The 15690-nt window shown below is 44.6% G+C and overlaps 1 protein-coding gene across 1 annotated transcript; it reads left to right on the plus strand.

Moving 5' to 3' along the window:
- The first annotated feature begins 6656 nt into the window (after positions 1-6656).
- On the plus strand, positions 6657-10075 carry LOC123187273 (lipoamide acyltransferase component of branched-chain alpha-keto acid dehydrogenase complex, mitochondrial). The gene is made up of 7 exons (XM_044599086.1): positions 6657-7174; positions 7505-7630; positions 7810-8192; positions 8283-8530; positions 9015-9103; positions 9382-9609; positions 9701-10075. Exons 1-7 carry the CDS (start codon positions 6827-6829, stop codon positions 9812-9814), a joined length of 1536 nt encoding a protein of 511 aa, XP_044455021.1. The 5' UTR covers positions 6657-6826; the 3' UTR covers positions 9815-10075.
- The last annotated feature ends 5615 nt before the right edge of the window (positions 10076-15690 follow it).

Genomic DNA, 15690 nt, shown 5'->3' on the forward strand with positions numbered 1-15690 from the left:
CCCCCAACCCCCCTTTCAAAAAAAAAACAAAAACCCCAGCCACAGAAATGCTGACGCGTGGATGCCTATTGGTCCCGGTTGGTGCCACCAACCGGGACCAAAGGGTCTCCTGCCTGGGCTCTGCGCACTGCCCACGTGGAGGCCCATCAGTCCCGGTTCTGGATTGAACCGGGACTAAAGGGTCGGGGCATTAGTACCGACACTTTAGTCCCGGTTCAGGAACAGGGACTAAAGGCCCTTACGAACCGGGACTATAGGCCCTTTTTCTACCAGTGGCCATATGTCTGTGTCTAAGATCTTTCAAATTCTTTCATTGTTGATTCAACCTTTATATTCTTCATTATTCCGGAGTGTCTCAACAATTCATGACGGTGTTTCTCATCGTCATTCTCGGATTTTGAAGACCGAAGAAGAGTTTTTCCTCCATACCTTATCCGTTCTCTCAATGATGCGTAGTTCAAGCTTGATGCCAGCTTTCAGCTCTCGTTCTCCAAATCTTACCGGTGCATCATTCAAATTTCTCTAATAAGCTCGGGATCTCTTCGTTCACTTGTATCTAAATCCCCTCAAGTATCTTCATTCATTCTCTAATTCTTCCCGGTGTTTCTCTATTTTTTTCTTCGTTCTCTTTCAATTCTTACGGTGGTTTGTTCAAGTTTCTTCTTCCTTCGTTTTCATATCAATTCATTCGTTGTTTCCAAATCCTACCGGTGGTTCGTTGAAGGCCTCTTCAAGTTGGCGCTATATCTATCTTAATCCTTTCTACGAGAATAAGTAGTATGCAAAAATCCGTTGCTTGTCATCAATTTAAATTGGTGAAGGATAAGCATAATGTAATTCTTATTCTTGTTTCATTGAGTAAATTCAATTCCTTATTCCGGAGGCTCATCAAGTTCTCGGTTTTCAATTGTTTCATCTTTTCTTTCCCGGAGTTCCAAGCTCTCGCAATTATATCACCACGGAGATCCATATAAATCATTATAAGGCTTCACCTTGTGTTGTCAACTTCTCTTTCTTTTGATCATCATTTTGTTACTGGAGTTCTTCATGGAGGCTCTACATGGTGGTTCATCAAGGACTCCTTTCCATTCTTCAATTGTTCTTCAAGATTTCTCTTGGAGCTAAGATCTGCCAAGCTACTCTCAAATAAACATGGTGTTTTACACATGTTTTGTTTTGAGGAGTTCAAGCATTCTTCATCTTGCATTCTGAAGTGTAATTCTTTCATATCTCATCTTTTGAGGTGGTGTTATGTCATTATTGACAATTTCCCTTCATGCTTCATGATTCACAAGTTGTCCGGAATGACATATTTTAAACCCATCTTTTTCAATTCGGTCATGAGATCCTTTGCAACCCATCAATCTCTTCATTGGAGTTATCTTGGGTTATATTTCACCTAAAGCTTTCCCTAAGGATTGTTGCTATTTATGGTGCTCATAAACGACCCAAGTTCTTCATTTATCCTTCCGGTGAAATAAGTTTCTCATCTCCTTGTTCATAACAATCCAATCTTTTGTTTTCGTTAGTGGCAGAATTTCACCTCATAGTTTTGAGAAGTCTTCCATAAGCCCACAACAAGCTTACTCTTTTCGTTGTTCTTTTTCCAACAACTCCGTTCAACCTTTTCATCGTAAGCATGCTCTTTCAATTTTATTTGAGAGAGTTGTCATTCATCTTCTCCGTTCTTTTTTCTTTCCAACAATCTAGCGTCTATTCTTTTGTTCTGGAAGCATTGTCATGTTGCTCTCTTCACTCTTCATCTCGAATTGTGAGGATCTTGTTCTTTCCTTTTGCTTATCCATTTAACCGGAGTGCCGTGTTTTCATTCGAACTCTCTCATCTTATCTAGTTTTGCCTCCCTTCTCAACCGGAGTGTCGTGTGAAATCTTTCTTACCCCTTGTGCCATTCTTTCAATAGCTCTGGAGGCAGTGGGTTGTTGATTTCATCAAGTATCCTCTCATCCTGTAAAATCCATGTTCCATTCCTTCCATTTACACTCGAGTGCTGTCCAATTTATATCATTCTTATTCCTTCCCTATCTTGTTTTAACCAGAGTGTTGTGTCTATCATTCCTCTTCTAACCGGACTCTCATCCAAGTGCTTTCATTTTGCCAAGCTCACATTATTTACCTTCTGTTTCCAACTGGAGTGTTGTTGTAATTGATCCTTATCGTTCCTTGTACATCTGTTTCTACCGGAGTGCTTGCATGTACTTCTTGTCCATTGCAACCCTTTTTCTTATGTCTTTCAGCCTACAAGGTTCTAGTAATGTTCCTTGATGATGTCCCTCGAACTCCGATCCAGCCGAGTGTTGAGGGAGAGTTTCGTCAGCACGACGGCGTGGTGACGATGATGATGTTCTACCGACGCAGGGCTTCGCCTAAGCACCGCTACAGTATTATCGAGGTGGACTATGGTGGAGGGGGCACCGCACACGGCTAAAAGATCAAACGATCAATTGTTGTCTCTGGGGTGCCCCCTGCCCTCGTATATAAAGGAGCAGGGGGGTGCGGCTGGTCTAGAGAGGGGCGCGCCAGGAGGATTCCTACACCTACCGGGAGTAGGACTCCTCCCTTTTCTTGTTGGACTAGGAAAGAGAGGGGAAAGAGGTGGAGGAGAAGAAGGAAGGGGGGCGCCGCCCCCTCTCCTTGTCCTATTCGGACTAGGGGGGAGGGGGCATGGCCCTTGCCCTGGACGCCTCTCCTCTCTTCCACCAAGGCCCACTAAGGCCCATTAAGTCCCCGGGGGGTTCCTACCGGTACTCCGGTAAAATCCCGATTTCACCCGGAACACTTCCGATATCCAAACATAGGCTTCCAATATATCAATCTTCATGTCTCGACCATTTTGAGACTCCTTGTCATGTTCGTGATCACAAAATGGTCGAGACATGACGAGGAGTCTCGAAATGGTCGAGACGTAAAGATCGATATATTGGACGACTATATTCGGACATCGGAAAGGTTCCGAGTGATTCGGGTATTTTTGGAGTACCGGGGAGTTACGGGACTTCACCGGGAGAAGTATTGGGCCTTATTGGGCCATACGGGAATAGAGGAGAAAGGCCAAAAGGAAAGAGGCGTGCCCCCCCTCTGGTCCGAATTGGACAAGGGGTGCAGCCCCCTTTTCCTTTTCCCTCTCCCCCTCTTTCCTTCTCTCCTACTCTGGAAAGGAAAGGGGAATCCTACTAGGACTTGGGAGTCCTAGTAGGACTACCCACACTTGGCGCGCTTCCTCTAGGGACGGCCTCTCCGTCCCTCCTTTATATACGGGGGCAGGGGGCACCTCTAGACACACAAGTTGATCTGTTGATCTCTCCCAGCCGTGTGCGGTGCCCCCCTCCACCATAATCCACCTCGATCATATCGTAGCGGTGCTTAGGTGAAGCCCTGCGTCGGTAGCATCATCATCACCGTCATCACGCCGTCGTGCTGACGGAACTCTTCCTCGAAGCTTTGCTGGATCGGAATTCGTGGGACGTCATCGAGCTGAACGTGTGCTGAACTTGGAGGTGTCGTACGTTCGGTACTTGGATCGGTCGGATCGTAAAGACGTATGACTACATCAACCGCGTTGTGCTAACGCTTCCGCTTTCGGTCTACGAGGGTACATGGACACACTCTCCCCTCTCGTTGCTATGCATCACCATGATCTTGCGTGTGCGTAGGAATTATTTTAAAATTACTACGTTCCCCAACAGTTCTGTCTGGTTCTTCATCCGTGGGCTCTGGTTTTCGAGTCATCCCTTCTTCAGGGTCCTCTCCACTTCTACTAACTTCAACTCCACCACCTTTCCCAAATTCCATCATTCACATCGTGTGCTTTGTCACACTTTCTGAAAGCCTTCTTGTGTTACCAGACGCATCTTGGTCTGTGGCACAAGTTCTTTTTGTGTCAAGCTACAGATCAACGCAAACAAGAAGTGTGAGTGTGGCGGCGCCAACATCAACAAGGTGGCCGGCTCCAAGTACTTGACTGGGACTTCATGGATACCGACGAGAACATGCAAGAGGAGTGGTGAGGGAGTCCTGTATTAGGGGGTCTCCGGACAGCCGGACTATCTCCATTAGCCGGACTGTTAGACTATGAAGATACAAGATTGAAGACTTCGTCTCATGTCCGGATGGGACTCTACTTGGCGTGGAAGGCAAGCTAGGCAATACGTATATGGATATCTCCTCCTTTGTAACCGACCTTGTGTAACCCTAACCCTCTCCGGTGTCTATATAAACCGAAGGGTTTTAGTCCGTAGGACAACAATCACAACATACAATCATACCATAGGCTAGCTTCTAGGGTTTAGCCTCTCTGATCTCGTGGTAGATCTACTCTTGTACTACCCATATCATCAATATTAATCAAGCAGGACGTAGGGTTTTACCTCCATCAAGAGGGCTCGAACCTGGGTAAAACTTCGTGTCCCCTGCCTCCTGTTACCATCCGGCCTAGACGCACAGTTCAGGACCCCCTACCCGAGACCCGCCGGTTTTGACACCGACAAGTGGCTTTACATCTCAAATGTAATATTAGAATATCTTCCTTGGGGCGACATCTTTATGCCCTTCACTCTGACTCCCCTGACCAGGCGCTACTCCTAGAAGCCGTAGTGCATCTCGGATGAGTTCAACGTGGTCAAGAAGTCGTGCCAGAAGACCTCGAAGCTGGTAGACGAGGGATTGGCACTCGAGCAGGTCATGCATGTTGCCCTTAGCCAAGGAATCTAGTCATTCCAAGCCGGGGTGCACCCGATGTGGGAGTACAACGGGGTGGACGACTCTACTCGGGCCATCTGAGGTGGCTTCTATGAGGGCAAGTACATTGGGGAAATGCTCTCGCTCATGTTTAAGGTTAAGGGAATCAATTTCCTCAATGGCGCCACTGACGGTGGATTCTCTACCATAGTGCTAATAGTGGAGGTAAACACATGCCCTATATATACTTCTAGTTGATGATCGGCTTTGGTTATATGTCTTGATAGTTTTCTTGTTGTCGCAGCCATGGCACACTTGGGAGGCCAACATCAGCTTCCCGACTCTACAACCCGAGAACCCCCAACCCAAAGGGCAGATTTGGCTTTGATCCGAGGACACCACCAGGACCACCACACGTGTCATGTGTACCAAGGGCCCTGCGATCACGGTCGACCTCAACGATGACAATGACACATGCCACGTCCACCTCGGGTGCGGCTGGGCAGGATCCGCCTGAGGAGACAGGACGGGAGAAGCGCCAAAAGGTCCTTCAGGACCAGGCGCCTCAAACGACCGCCCTACTGGTCTCCACCGCCTCGGTTCCGTGCCTGCTGGGGGTGCTGTGGAGCTACTACCCGCAACTTTTGGTTCTGTGTTGGGGCACTAACACGCTCAAACCCTCTATCTACAGCATGGTGGTTTTTTAACCAAGTTCAAGCCGCTGGGAAGCGTAATACCCTATGTACTGCTAGCTTTTATTAATTGAAAGTGATGAACTGGATGTACAATGATGAACTTTCCTTGTTGGGGTTTGCCGGGCCAGGGAAAGTGCACTCGTGCGTACGGAAATAAACTCTGAGGGAGTCAAACCCCTATCTATGTAGCGTGGGCCTTCTTTTGTAGTCACAAGGGGTCACTATAGTGGCTACAAGGTAGCGGGTACAGTATATGTACAGTGGAATACCTATCACATTAAATGCAGGGGCATGTATCTTCATATCCCGTTGCCCGGGTTGAACGCATGTCTTGTCATAACGTAGCAGATTTTTACTGACACAACACTTTTACCGCGACACGTTGCAGATGAAGTGTCCCCCGCATGGTAAAAGGGGGTGGTGAATCATCTTGGGTGCCACCTAACCCTCTGGAGGCGTGTACTCTGCTTGACAACTCGCCATGCACCATCGTAGACCGTAGGATACCTGTACTTAGGCACGCCGCTGTAGCCCTGCGCCTGACAGCCTCTGACTGGTCGTTCACGGTGCGGAAGCCGATGGCATGGCGATAGCGGAGGAGGGACTTGTCGCCGGGGGGCAGAACTCTTCTAGGGTAATCTTGGCATTGACATTGTTAGTGGTGCCAGAGGACTCTTCCTCAAGTGTGATGTGTCTTGTCAGTGAGAGTCTTGACAAAGACATGCACACCACCATGTTGCCACAGGCACTGTGAAAGTATGGATTCTTTGTGGATATTGTAGCCAGCAAGGGTGCGATCATCCTTGACCTGCGTGCCGGCAGCGAGGCAATCACCACTTCCTTTGAGGTAGGCTTCGGGGCTGTTTGGTTCTAGCACTAGCATTGCCACACTTTGCCACACATTTTTGCCAAACTTGCCTAAGGTTAGTTTATCAAAATGAGAGCCACAAGTTGACAAGTCTAAGGGAATCTTGCCACACTTTTTGTGTGTATGTCATGTGGGGCCCAAGTGTGGCGTGCCTAAGGTGTGGCTTGAACCAAACACTCACCTAAGTTGCTCAAAGTTGCCTAAGCTTAGGCGTGGCAATCTTTGGCAAAGTTAGTCACAAACCAAACAGCCCTTTCCTCTCTCTTGAATCTTGACGAAGATCTCCATACCAAACCCCGAGCCAACCCCGAGCCAAACCAGCTGCCACCCCCACACCAGTCCCGTATCATTTTGTCGTGAAGATGAGATCAACAGCTCAGCGCTCATGTAGCAGACAGACGGAGCTGGCACTGGCAGTTGCACTGCCCCGCACTCCTCTTCCTCCTCCGCTCGCTTGCTACTCTCCAAGTACCCATCCATTCCATCCATGGTCGCAAGCCCCCACGCAGCAGCAGCACCGCTTCCATCTCCGCACTCAGCCCGCCGGTAGCCCTCCTCCCGCAGACACATGGCCTGGAGGCGGCTCGCCTCCCGCTCCCGTCGCTGCCCCACCATCCCCGCCGCCCCGCGGCCCGCGGCGCCGCGTCCGCGTCCGCCGGCGGGACCCGCCGCGGCCACGCCGCCGCTGCGCCGCCTCCTCCTCCCCCTCTCCCCGCCCGGCTTCGCAGCCGCCGCAGCCTCCTCGCCCGCGCGGCTGCTCCACGCCGCTGCGGTGCGCGGGGGGAGCAGGTGGCTCGCGAGCGACGCCTCCGCCTCCGCGGCGAGGGAGCCCTCCGCCGAGCTGGTGGAGGTGCCCCTGGCGCAGACGGGGGAGGGGATCGCCGAGTGCGAGCTGCTGCGCTGGTTCGTCAGCGAGGTGAGCCTCATCTACGCCGCCCCCTTCCTTTGTCACTGCCTGCTTCCACTTCGAACTCTGCTTCGGGAAATGTTTTGGGGCAATTCTGCTGTCAGTTGCGATGCACACTAGCAATTTGAGCATGATGAGGTTCGATTGCTTGTTGGTGGCCCGATTGGGATGCCGTTTGCTTTGCCTATAATCTGAAATTCTGAACTAGTATAAGATATTGCTCCTGCCTATAATCTGCAGAATGTGCTGCTCGATTCGAACTCAATCTTGTCTGTTTTGTGTTTATGTATTTATTTTCATCTCAATTTGGGGTTGTTCTTTGACTTGCTCATTTGGCAGGGCGACCACGTAGATGAATTCCAGCAGCTCTGTGAGGTACAGAGCGACAAAGCGACCATAGAAATTACAAGCCGTTTCAAGGGAACAGTACATGAGATTCAGTTTGCCCCCGGTGACATAGTAAAGGTAGCTTTGGATGATTACTAGTTATAAATGTCCCCTTTTCTTGTTGTTGCTGGTATTCCTTTTTTTTTTTAATTAGACCTTGGAATGCTAACATTATTATTCCTCTGGGAATCCTTTCAGCCTGAATAGATATATTTGACTGTCTCCTTCATTTTCTGAAGTCAATGTGTGCTTCTTAGGTTGGCGAAACTTTACTTAAGATGATTGTCAACGGCAGTCAAGTTGTACCTCATGATAGCCTAGCTTCATCCCCTGACATTCCACTTGGAGTGGATACTTCTGCAAGTCCTTTAAGTGAAGGCAATGCTCCTCGTGGGTCTCTCTCCACGCCAGCCGTCAGGCATCTAGTGAAGCAGTATGGGCTCAACATCGATGATATTAAGGGTACAGGAAGAGATGGTAGAGTGTTGAAAGAGGATGTTCTGAATTACGCTGCTAGCAAGGGTCTTCTCCAGGAGCCGCCGTCAGCTTTGGAAGAGAATGTTGGTCAAGTTGAGTTACCGGAGGGAGGAAAATCACTACTTGATTCACATTTTTATGAAGATAAGAGAATTCCTCTCAGGTATTACAACATTTCTTGATAACCTACTTTGATATGGTTGGCCATATACATAACCACTGCAGTCCATTATGGGCACATGTCTTTCTTCAGGGGATACCAGAGAGCAATGGTGAAATCAATGAGCCTGGCTGCAAAAGTACCACATTTTCATTATCTGGAGGAAATAAACTGTGATGCTCTTGTACAACTTAAGGCATCATTTCAGAAGGAGAATAAAGATCATGATGTGAAGCACACCTTCCTTCCATTCCTCATAAAATCTCTTTCTGTGGCACTGAGTAAATATCCATTGTTAAACAGCTCTTTCATTGAAGAAACAAATGAAGTTACTCTCAAAGGTATGCAATCGCTGAGTTCCCACTCCTGTCGTCATCATCCTGGAAAATGATCTTAAAACAATTCAGGGCGGTCACTCAGGGGTAGGAGTTTGGAAGCAGAGGATATATCGTATCCTTGGCGCTTTTTGTGCGTGCCTACAAGTAAACCAGGAAATTCCACCTGTCAAACCGTGTAGCTCTCCTTATCAACCAACCTCTAACAAAAAAATTTAAAATGCACCGCTTCTGTTGGTCTGGATTGTCTCCAATTACCGTGTCTTGTAGGCTAGATTTCGTTTTATTTGTTTGCTAATTTGCAATAAGCAAAAAAAATCTCCACAAAAAGAAGTTTTCAATAAGATAGGAAACGTGATTTCTAAATAATACTGTTAGATTTTTTCTTCTTCCAAAGTGCGCCATATAAAGACATTTATGTGATTATTTCTCTACAAACTACCTTTTGTGCTGAAGGTATCATGACATTGGTTTGTTATTTGTGTATTAGGATTCCATAACATCGGAGTAGCTATGGCTACAGAACAGGGATTAGTGGTGCCAAGCATCAAGAAAGTCCAGTCACTTTCTATATTGGAGGTCAGCAGCAATTCTTTTCTCCCTTAATTCATGATAAATTTGTATGCTAAAAAGTAATAAAGTATTCAGATGACAACCTAGACAAATATCAGAAAGATTTGCAGTTAGGCCCCTGAATATTTCCATAAACGATTGACTATAAACCTGTAGTTCATTTTTTTTGCGGGAAATAACTTGTATTACTCATGTAAACCTGTAGTCCATTCAATCACATCTTCATTTGGACATAGTTCCTTTTGTGGCTTGCCTGCCCAATGTTTTTTCCATGATTACACCAGATCACAAAGGAATTGTCAAGATTACATGAGATGGCACTGCAAAACAGACTAAGCACCAACGATATCACTGGTGGAACCATAACACTGAGCAACATAGGCGCCATCGGTGGCAAGTTTGGCTCTCCTGTTCTCAACCTGCCTGAAGTTGCGATCATTGCGCTCGGCCGCATTCAGAAGCTCCCTCGCTTTGATGATGAAGAAAACGTTTACCCGTCCTCGATAATCAATGTAAGATCATTGCCGTACATACATACCTAGCGCTGGGCTTACATTGCTTTGCACTTGCACTTACTCGGACATCCTGTTGTATGCCATGCAGGTGACCGTTGGAGCCGACCATAGAGTCGTCGACGGTGCCACAGTTGCAAGGTTTTGCAACGAGTGGAAAAGCCTGGTCGAAAAGCCAGAGCTGCTCCTGCTGCACATGCGATGATCCAGTAAGTTACCTGGATGCAGAGGGCCGCTCGGTCGAATTCAAAAGATGCTGAAATTCAGGCACTCTGCCATCTGAAGTTCAGATGCAAACGTATGGAAAGCCAGGTTGGTAGATAGGGCCATAAGGAGTCAATCAACTCAAGTATATGTAACTAATAATTGATTGACGTGACATGTTTTATGCAAACTATGTGATCACCCTGTGAATATTTGTATATTACATTGGAAATAAAGCTATAGAAGCAAAATTCATGTGGAAGTGTCAAAGTAAATGTGGGAGCCAAAGTGTCGTTCTAGTCCCCGAGCTCATATACACCTGCAATGAACAAAAAAAATAGGAAAACAAAATCATAATATTTCGAATTTTTTGCAACAAACATTGCTTTGTTTTCTGCCTGCGTATAATTTTGTGATAGTATGGCATTCATGAATGTGTGGGAAAATAATCAGTGCTCCAAACTGCTTTTAAAAAAAGTATTTTTGGAGGCTTAATTTTTTTTTTGATAAGGCTTCCACGAATGTCATACACACTTTGTAACATTCATCCATGTTTATAGAAAATATTTTTTATTTTGTTTACTACTCCCTTCGTCCCTAATTACTTGTCGCGGACATGGATACAAATATATGTATCTAGAACTAAAAATGTGTATAGATACATCCATTTATGGGACAATTAATTCCGGACTGAGGGTGTACCTTTTTATATTTTATTGTTCATCCAGTTGCATCTACACCTGTGAACAGAAATTCCATGCCTAGGAGTATACCTGGCCATCCCTCGGGCCGGGCCTAACCAAACCCGATGTAGAAAACCCAGGCCCAGGCTGGGCGTCGGGCCTAGAAATCAGGCCCAAGCCTAGCCCGTTAGTGTAAAAGCCCATCAGGCCTCGGGCTGGGCCTTTTCATTAAATCATAAATATGGAGGGCCTGGGCCCGGCTCGGGCTTCAGGCTCAAATTCAAGGCTGAGGCCCGGCCTGTGAGCACTATCGTGCTGGGCCGGGTCGGGTCGGGCTGCCCATGGCCAGGTATACCTGGGAGTAGATTTTTCCTCTCTTTTTTTTTGAGGACCGGGAGTGGATTTTGTTAGTTGAGTAAGGTTGGATACAGTTGGACCGGGCTTAATTGGAGATGAACGTCAATAAAACGTCAAAATTGGATACATTTTTGGACCTCGAAATTGGATAGCTCAATATCCATTGGATTGTTGCCTCTTGTACAGTGCATTGTGGGCGCATCTTTGTCTCACTGTATGCGAGACGAAAGAATCTACCACCCTACATGGCCTGGCCCATCACCGGAGGAGCGCTGGCTTCCTATCACAGTATTTTTTTCTTTTTCTTTTTCTGTTTTATTACTTTTATGTATCTTTATGAAATCAAACCATATTTTCTAAAAAAGATCAAAAATGTTCATCGCACATTAAAAAAAGTGATATAGTATAAAATAATGTTGATAGCATTCAAAGACGTTTGTGATACTTCAAAATTGTTAACACGTTTGATAAAAATGTTTGTGACATTTTTTAAAGTTTTATACAATGTAAAACAATGTTAAAATAATTCATAAAAAATGTCTAGTAGAACGTCAGTGCGTTGCTACGGGCTACAATGCTTACAAATGAATCAAACAAATGATAAAGGTCGTCTCCGAGGCCAAAGCTCATTTCTTCCTCGTACGTCCGAGCGTGTTCAAACATCAAACGGGTGCTTAGATTTTCAATATATAGAGAGAAAACTTGATATTATTTGGATATATAAAAGCATATGTCCCTCTCTCATAATAATTTTCAGTAGCATCATGAATGAATTCAACAATATAACTTTCACATAAAGCATTCCTTTCATGATCTACAAGCATAGAAATTTTTGTACTCTCCACATAAGCAAATTTATTCTCATTCATAATAGTGGAAGCAAACTCAACAAAATAACTATCATGTGAGACATAATCCAATTAAAAATTAAAATCAAGATGACAAGTTTAATGGTAATCATTATTTTTATAGCACACATGTCATCACAATAATGATCATAGCAACTTTATTCTCATAATCAATTGAAACCTCTTCAGAAATAGTGGATTCATCACTAAATAAAGTCATGACCTCTCCAAATCCACTTTTATCAAAATTGTGAAAAGATTCAACACCCTCCAAAATAGTGGGATCATTACTTCCTAAAGTTGATACTCTTCTAAACCCACTTTTATCAATATAATCATCATAAATAGGAGGCATGCTTTCATTATAATAAATTTTCTCATCAAAATTTGGAGGACTAAAAATATCATCTTCATCAAACATAGCATCCCCAAACTTATGGCTTTGCATATCATTAGCAACATGGATATTCAAAGAATTCATACTAACAACATCGCAATCATGCTCATCATTCAAAGATTTAGTGCTAAATATTTTATTGACTTCTTCTTCTAACACTTTGGCACAATTTTCTGATCCATCGTTTTCAAGCAAGACATTATAAAGATGAATTAAATGTGGCAACCTCAATTCCCTTTTTCTATAGTTTTCTTTCTTAACCAAACTAGTGATAAAACAAGGAACTAACAGATTCAATTGCAAGATCTAAAGATATATATACCTTCAAGCACTCACCTCCCCGGCAACGGCGCCAGAAAAGAGCTTGATGTCTACTACACAACATTTCTTCTTGTAGACTCGTGTTGGGCCTCCAAGCGTAGAGTTTTATAGGACAATAGCAAATTTTCCTCAAGTGGATGACCTAAGGTTTATCAATGCGTGAGAGGCATAGGTTGAAGATGGTCTCTCTCAACCAACCCCGCAACCAAATACAAGAAATCTCTTGTGTCCCCAACACACCCAATACAATGGCAAATTGTATAGGTGCACTAGTTCGGCGAAGAGATGGTGATACAAGTGGTATATGGATGGTAGATAAAGGTATTTGTAATTTAAAAATATAAAAACAGCAGGGTAACAAATGATAAAAGTGAGCGTAAATGGTATTGCAATGATAGTAAACAAGGCCTAGGGTTCATACTTTCGCTAGTGTAAGTTCCCTCAACAATAATATCATAATTGGATCACATAACTATCCCTCAACATGCAACAAATAGTCACTCCAAAGTCACTAATAGCGGAGAATGAACGAAGAGATTACGGTAGGGTACGAAACCACCTCAAAGTTATTCTTTCCAATCAATCCGTTGGGCTATTCCTATAAGTGTCACAAACAGACCTAGAGTTCGTACTAGAATAACACCTTAAGACACAAATCAACCAAAACCCTAATGTCACCTAGATACTCCAATGTCACCTCAAGTATCCGTGGGTATGATTATACGATATGCGTCACACAATCTCAGATTCATCTATTCAACCAACACAAAGGACCTCAAAGAGTGCCCCAAAGTTTCTACCGGAGAATCACGACGAAAACGTGTGCCAAGCCCTATGCATAGGTTCATGGGCGGAACCCGCAAGTTGCTCACCAAAACATACATCAATTGAATCACGTGATATCCCATTGTCACCACAGATACGCACGGCAAGACATACATCAAGTGTTCTCAAATCTTTAAAGACTCAATCCGATAGGATAACTTCAAAGGGGAAACTCAATTCATTACAAGAGAGAAGAGGGGGAGGAGAAACATAAGATGCATAGGTTGAAGATGGTCTCTCTCAACCAACCCCGCAACCAAATACAAGAAATCTCTTGTGTCCCCAACACACCCAATACAATGGCAAATTGTATAGGTGCACTAGTTCGGCGAAGAGATGGTGATACAAGTGTAGTATGGATAATAGATATAGGTTTTTATAATCTAAAAATAAAAAAACAGTAAGGTAACAAGTGATAAAGCGGAGCACAAACGGTATTGCAATGCTTGAAAACAAGGCCTAGAATTCATACTTTCACTAGTGCAAGTTCTGTCAACAATGATAACATAATTGAATCATATAACAATCCCTCAACGTGCAACCAAGAATCACTTCAAAGTTTCTATCAGAGAATGTAGGACGCAAACGTGCATCAACCCCTATGCATAGATTACCCCAATGTCACCTCGGGAATCCGCGAGTTGAGTGCCAAAACATACATCAAGTGAATCAATAGGACATCTCATTGTCACACAGATATCCCATCGCAAGACATGCATCAAGTGTTCTCAAATCCAATACTCAATCCAACATAACAAACCTCAAAGAGCAAGACTCAATTCATCACAAGAAGGTATAGGAGGAGAAACATCATATAATCCAACTATAATAGCAAAGCTCGTGGTACATCAAGATCGTGCCAAATCAAGAACACAAGAGAGAGAGAGAGAGAGAGAGGGAGAGAGAGAGATCAAACACATAGCTACTGATACATACCCTCAGCCCCGAGGGTGAACCACTCTCTCCTCGGCATGGAGACTGCCAGGATGATGAAGATGGCCTCCGGCAGGGTGCCGAAACAGGCTCCCTGGTTTTCAATGGCTACAGAGGCTTACGGTGGCGGAACTTCTGATCTAGGTTTCTTTTCGGAGGTTTCTATATTTATAGAAATTTTTGGACACAAGTCAGGGGGGTTCCCGAGGAGCCCACAAGCCAGGGGTGCGCCCTAGGGGGGCGCCCCTAGGCTTGTGGTCGCCTTGGGACTCTTCTGGCCCAACTTCGATGCTCCATGGGCTTCTTCTGGTCCATAAAAAATCCTCGTAAATTTTTAGCTCGTTTGGACTCCGTTTGATATTCCTTTTGTGTAAAACTCAAAGACAAGGAAAAAATAGAAACTGGCATTGGGCTCTAGGTTAATATGTTAGTCCCAAAAATAATATAAAATAGCATATTAATGCATATAAAACATCCAATACAAATAATATAATAGCATGGAACAATAAAAAATTACAGATATGTTGGAGACGTATCAAGCATCCCCAAGCTTAATTCCTGCTCGTCCTCGAGTAGGTAAATGATAAAAACAGAATTTTTTATGTGGAATGCTACCTAACATATTTATCCATGTAATCTTATTTATTGTGGCATGAATGTTCAGATCAATAAAATTCAAAACAAAAGTTTAATATTGACATAGAAACAATAATTCTTCAAGCATACAAATGAAGCAATCATGTCTTCTCAAAATAACATGGCCAAAGAAAGTTATCCCTACAAAATCATATAGTCTAGCTATGCTCTATATTCATCACACAAAGTATTAAATCATGCACAACCCTGATGACAAGCCAAGCAAGTGTTTCATACTTTTGATGTTCTCAAACTTTTTCAACTTTCACGCAATACATGAGCGTGAGCCATGAATATAGCAATATGGGTGGAATAGAGTATGGTGGATGTGGAGAAGACAGGAAGAAGTAGGGGTGGGCATTCGGTAGAAACCGAAAGTTCGCTTTATACCATTCGGTTTATTTTTAATTTCGGTTAACAAAACAAAAAACCGAAAATAACAAGCAAAAACAACTAACCGAAAATTCGGTTAACCGACCAATTTGGTTCAGTTTTTGGTTTAAACCGACTGATTGCAGTGTTGCTGAGAAGCTACAGCGAGCGCATCATACAAGAGCTTCCTGACCTCTTATATAGCTGGTCACCTTGTCCCTGAAGCGTAGCTGACCGATGTGGGACTAAACAAGTAACACTCCACCCGGTGCACACTATCAGCCAAAGGAAATACTATTTGGGCCATGCAATTAAGTGTGTGGGCCAGATCACACCAGCTGGGCCTTCTCACGCTATGTGTGGCTGCATGCATGCAGGCGCGCGGCCGTGAAGTAGTTGCATGCAAGAGGTGCTACCTCGAAAGAAAATTCTGGCGAGACGTGCGGACGTGGGGTGCCTCGCACTGGAATTGCGTTCGGTTCGACTTGGCATTTGGCGAGATGTG

Source organism: Triticum aestivum, chromosome 2A, assembly GCF_018294505.1.
Source record: "Triticum aestivum cultivar Chinese Spring chromosome 2A, IWGSC CS RefSeq v2.1, whole genome shotgun sequence".
In the NCBI taxonomy this organism is placed as follows: Eukaryota; Viridiplantae; Streptophyta; class Magnoliopsida; order Poales; family Poaceae; genus Triticum; species Triticum aestivum.

Bases quoted from the DNA above. Each gene is read 5' to 3' on its own strand.
- LOC123187273 (XM_044599086.1), top strand. From the start codon at position 6,827: ATGGCCTGGAGGCGGCTCGCCTCCCGCTCCCGTCGCTGCCCCACCATC. The intron at 9,104-9,381 runs GTCAGCAGCAAT...TGATTACACCAG, and splicing joins AGTCACTTTCTATATTGGAG to ATCACAAAGGAATTGTCAAG. The intron at 9,610-9,700 runs GTAAGATCATTG...TATGCCATGCAG, and splicing joins ACCCGTCCTCGATAATCAAT to GTGACCGTTGGAGCCGACCA.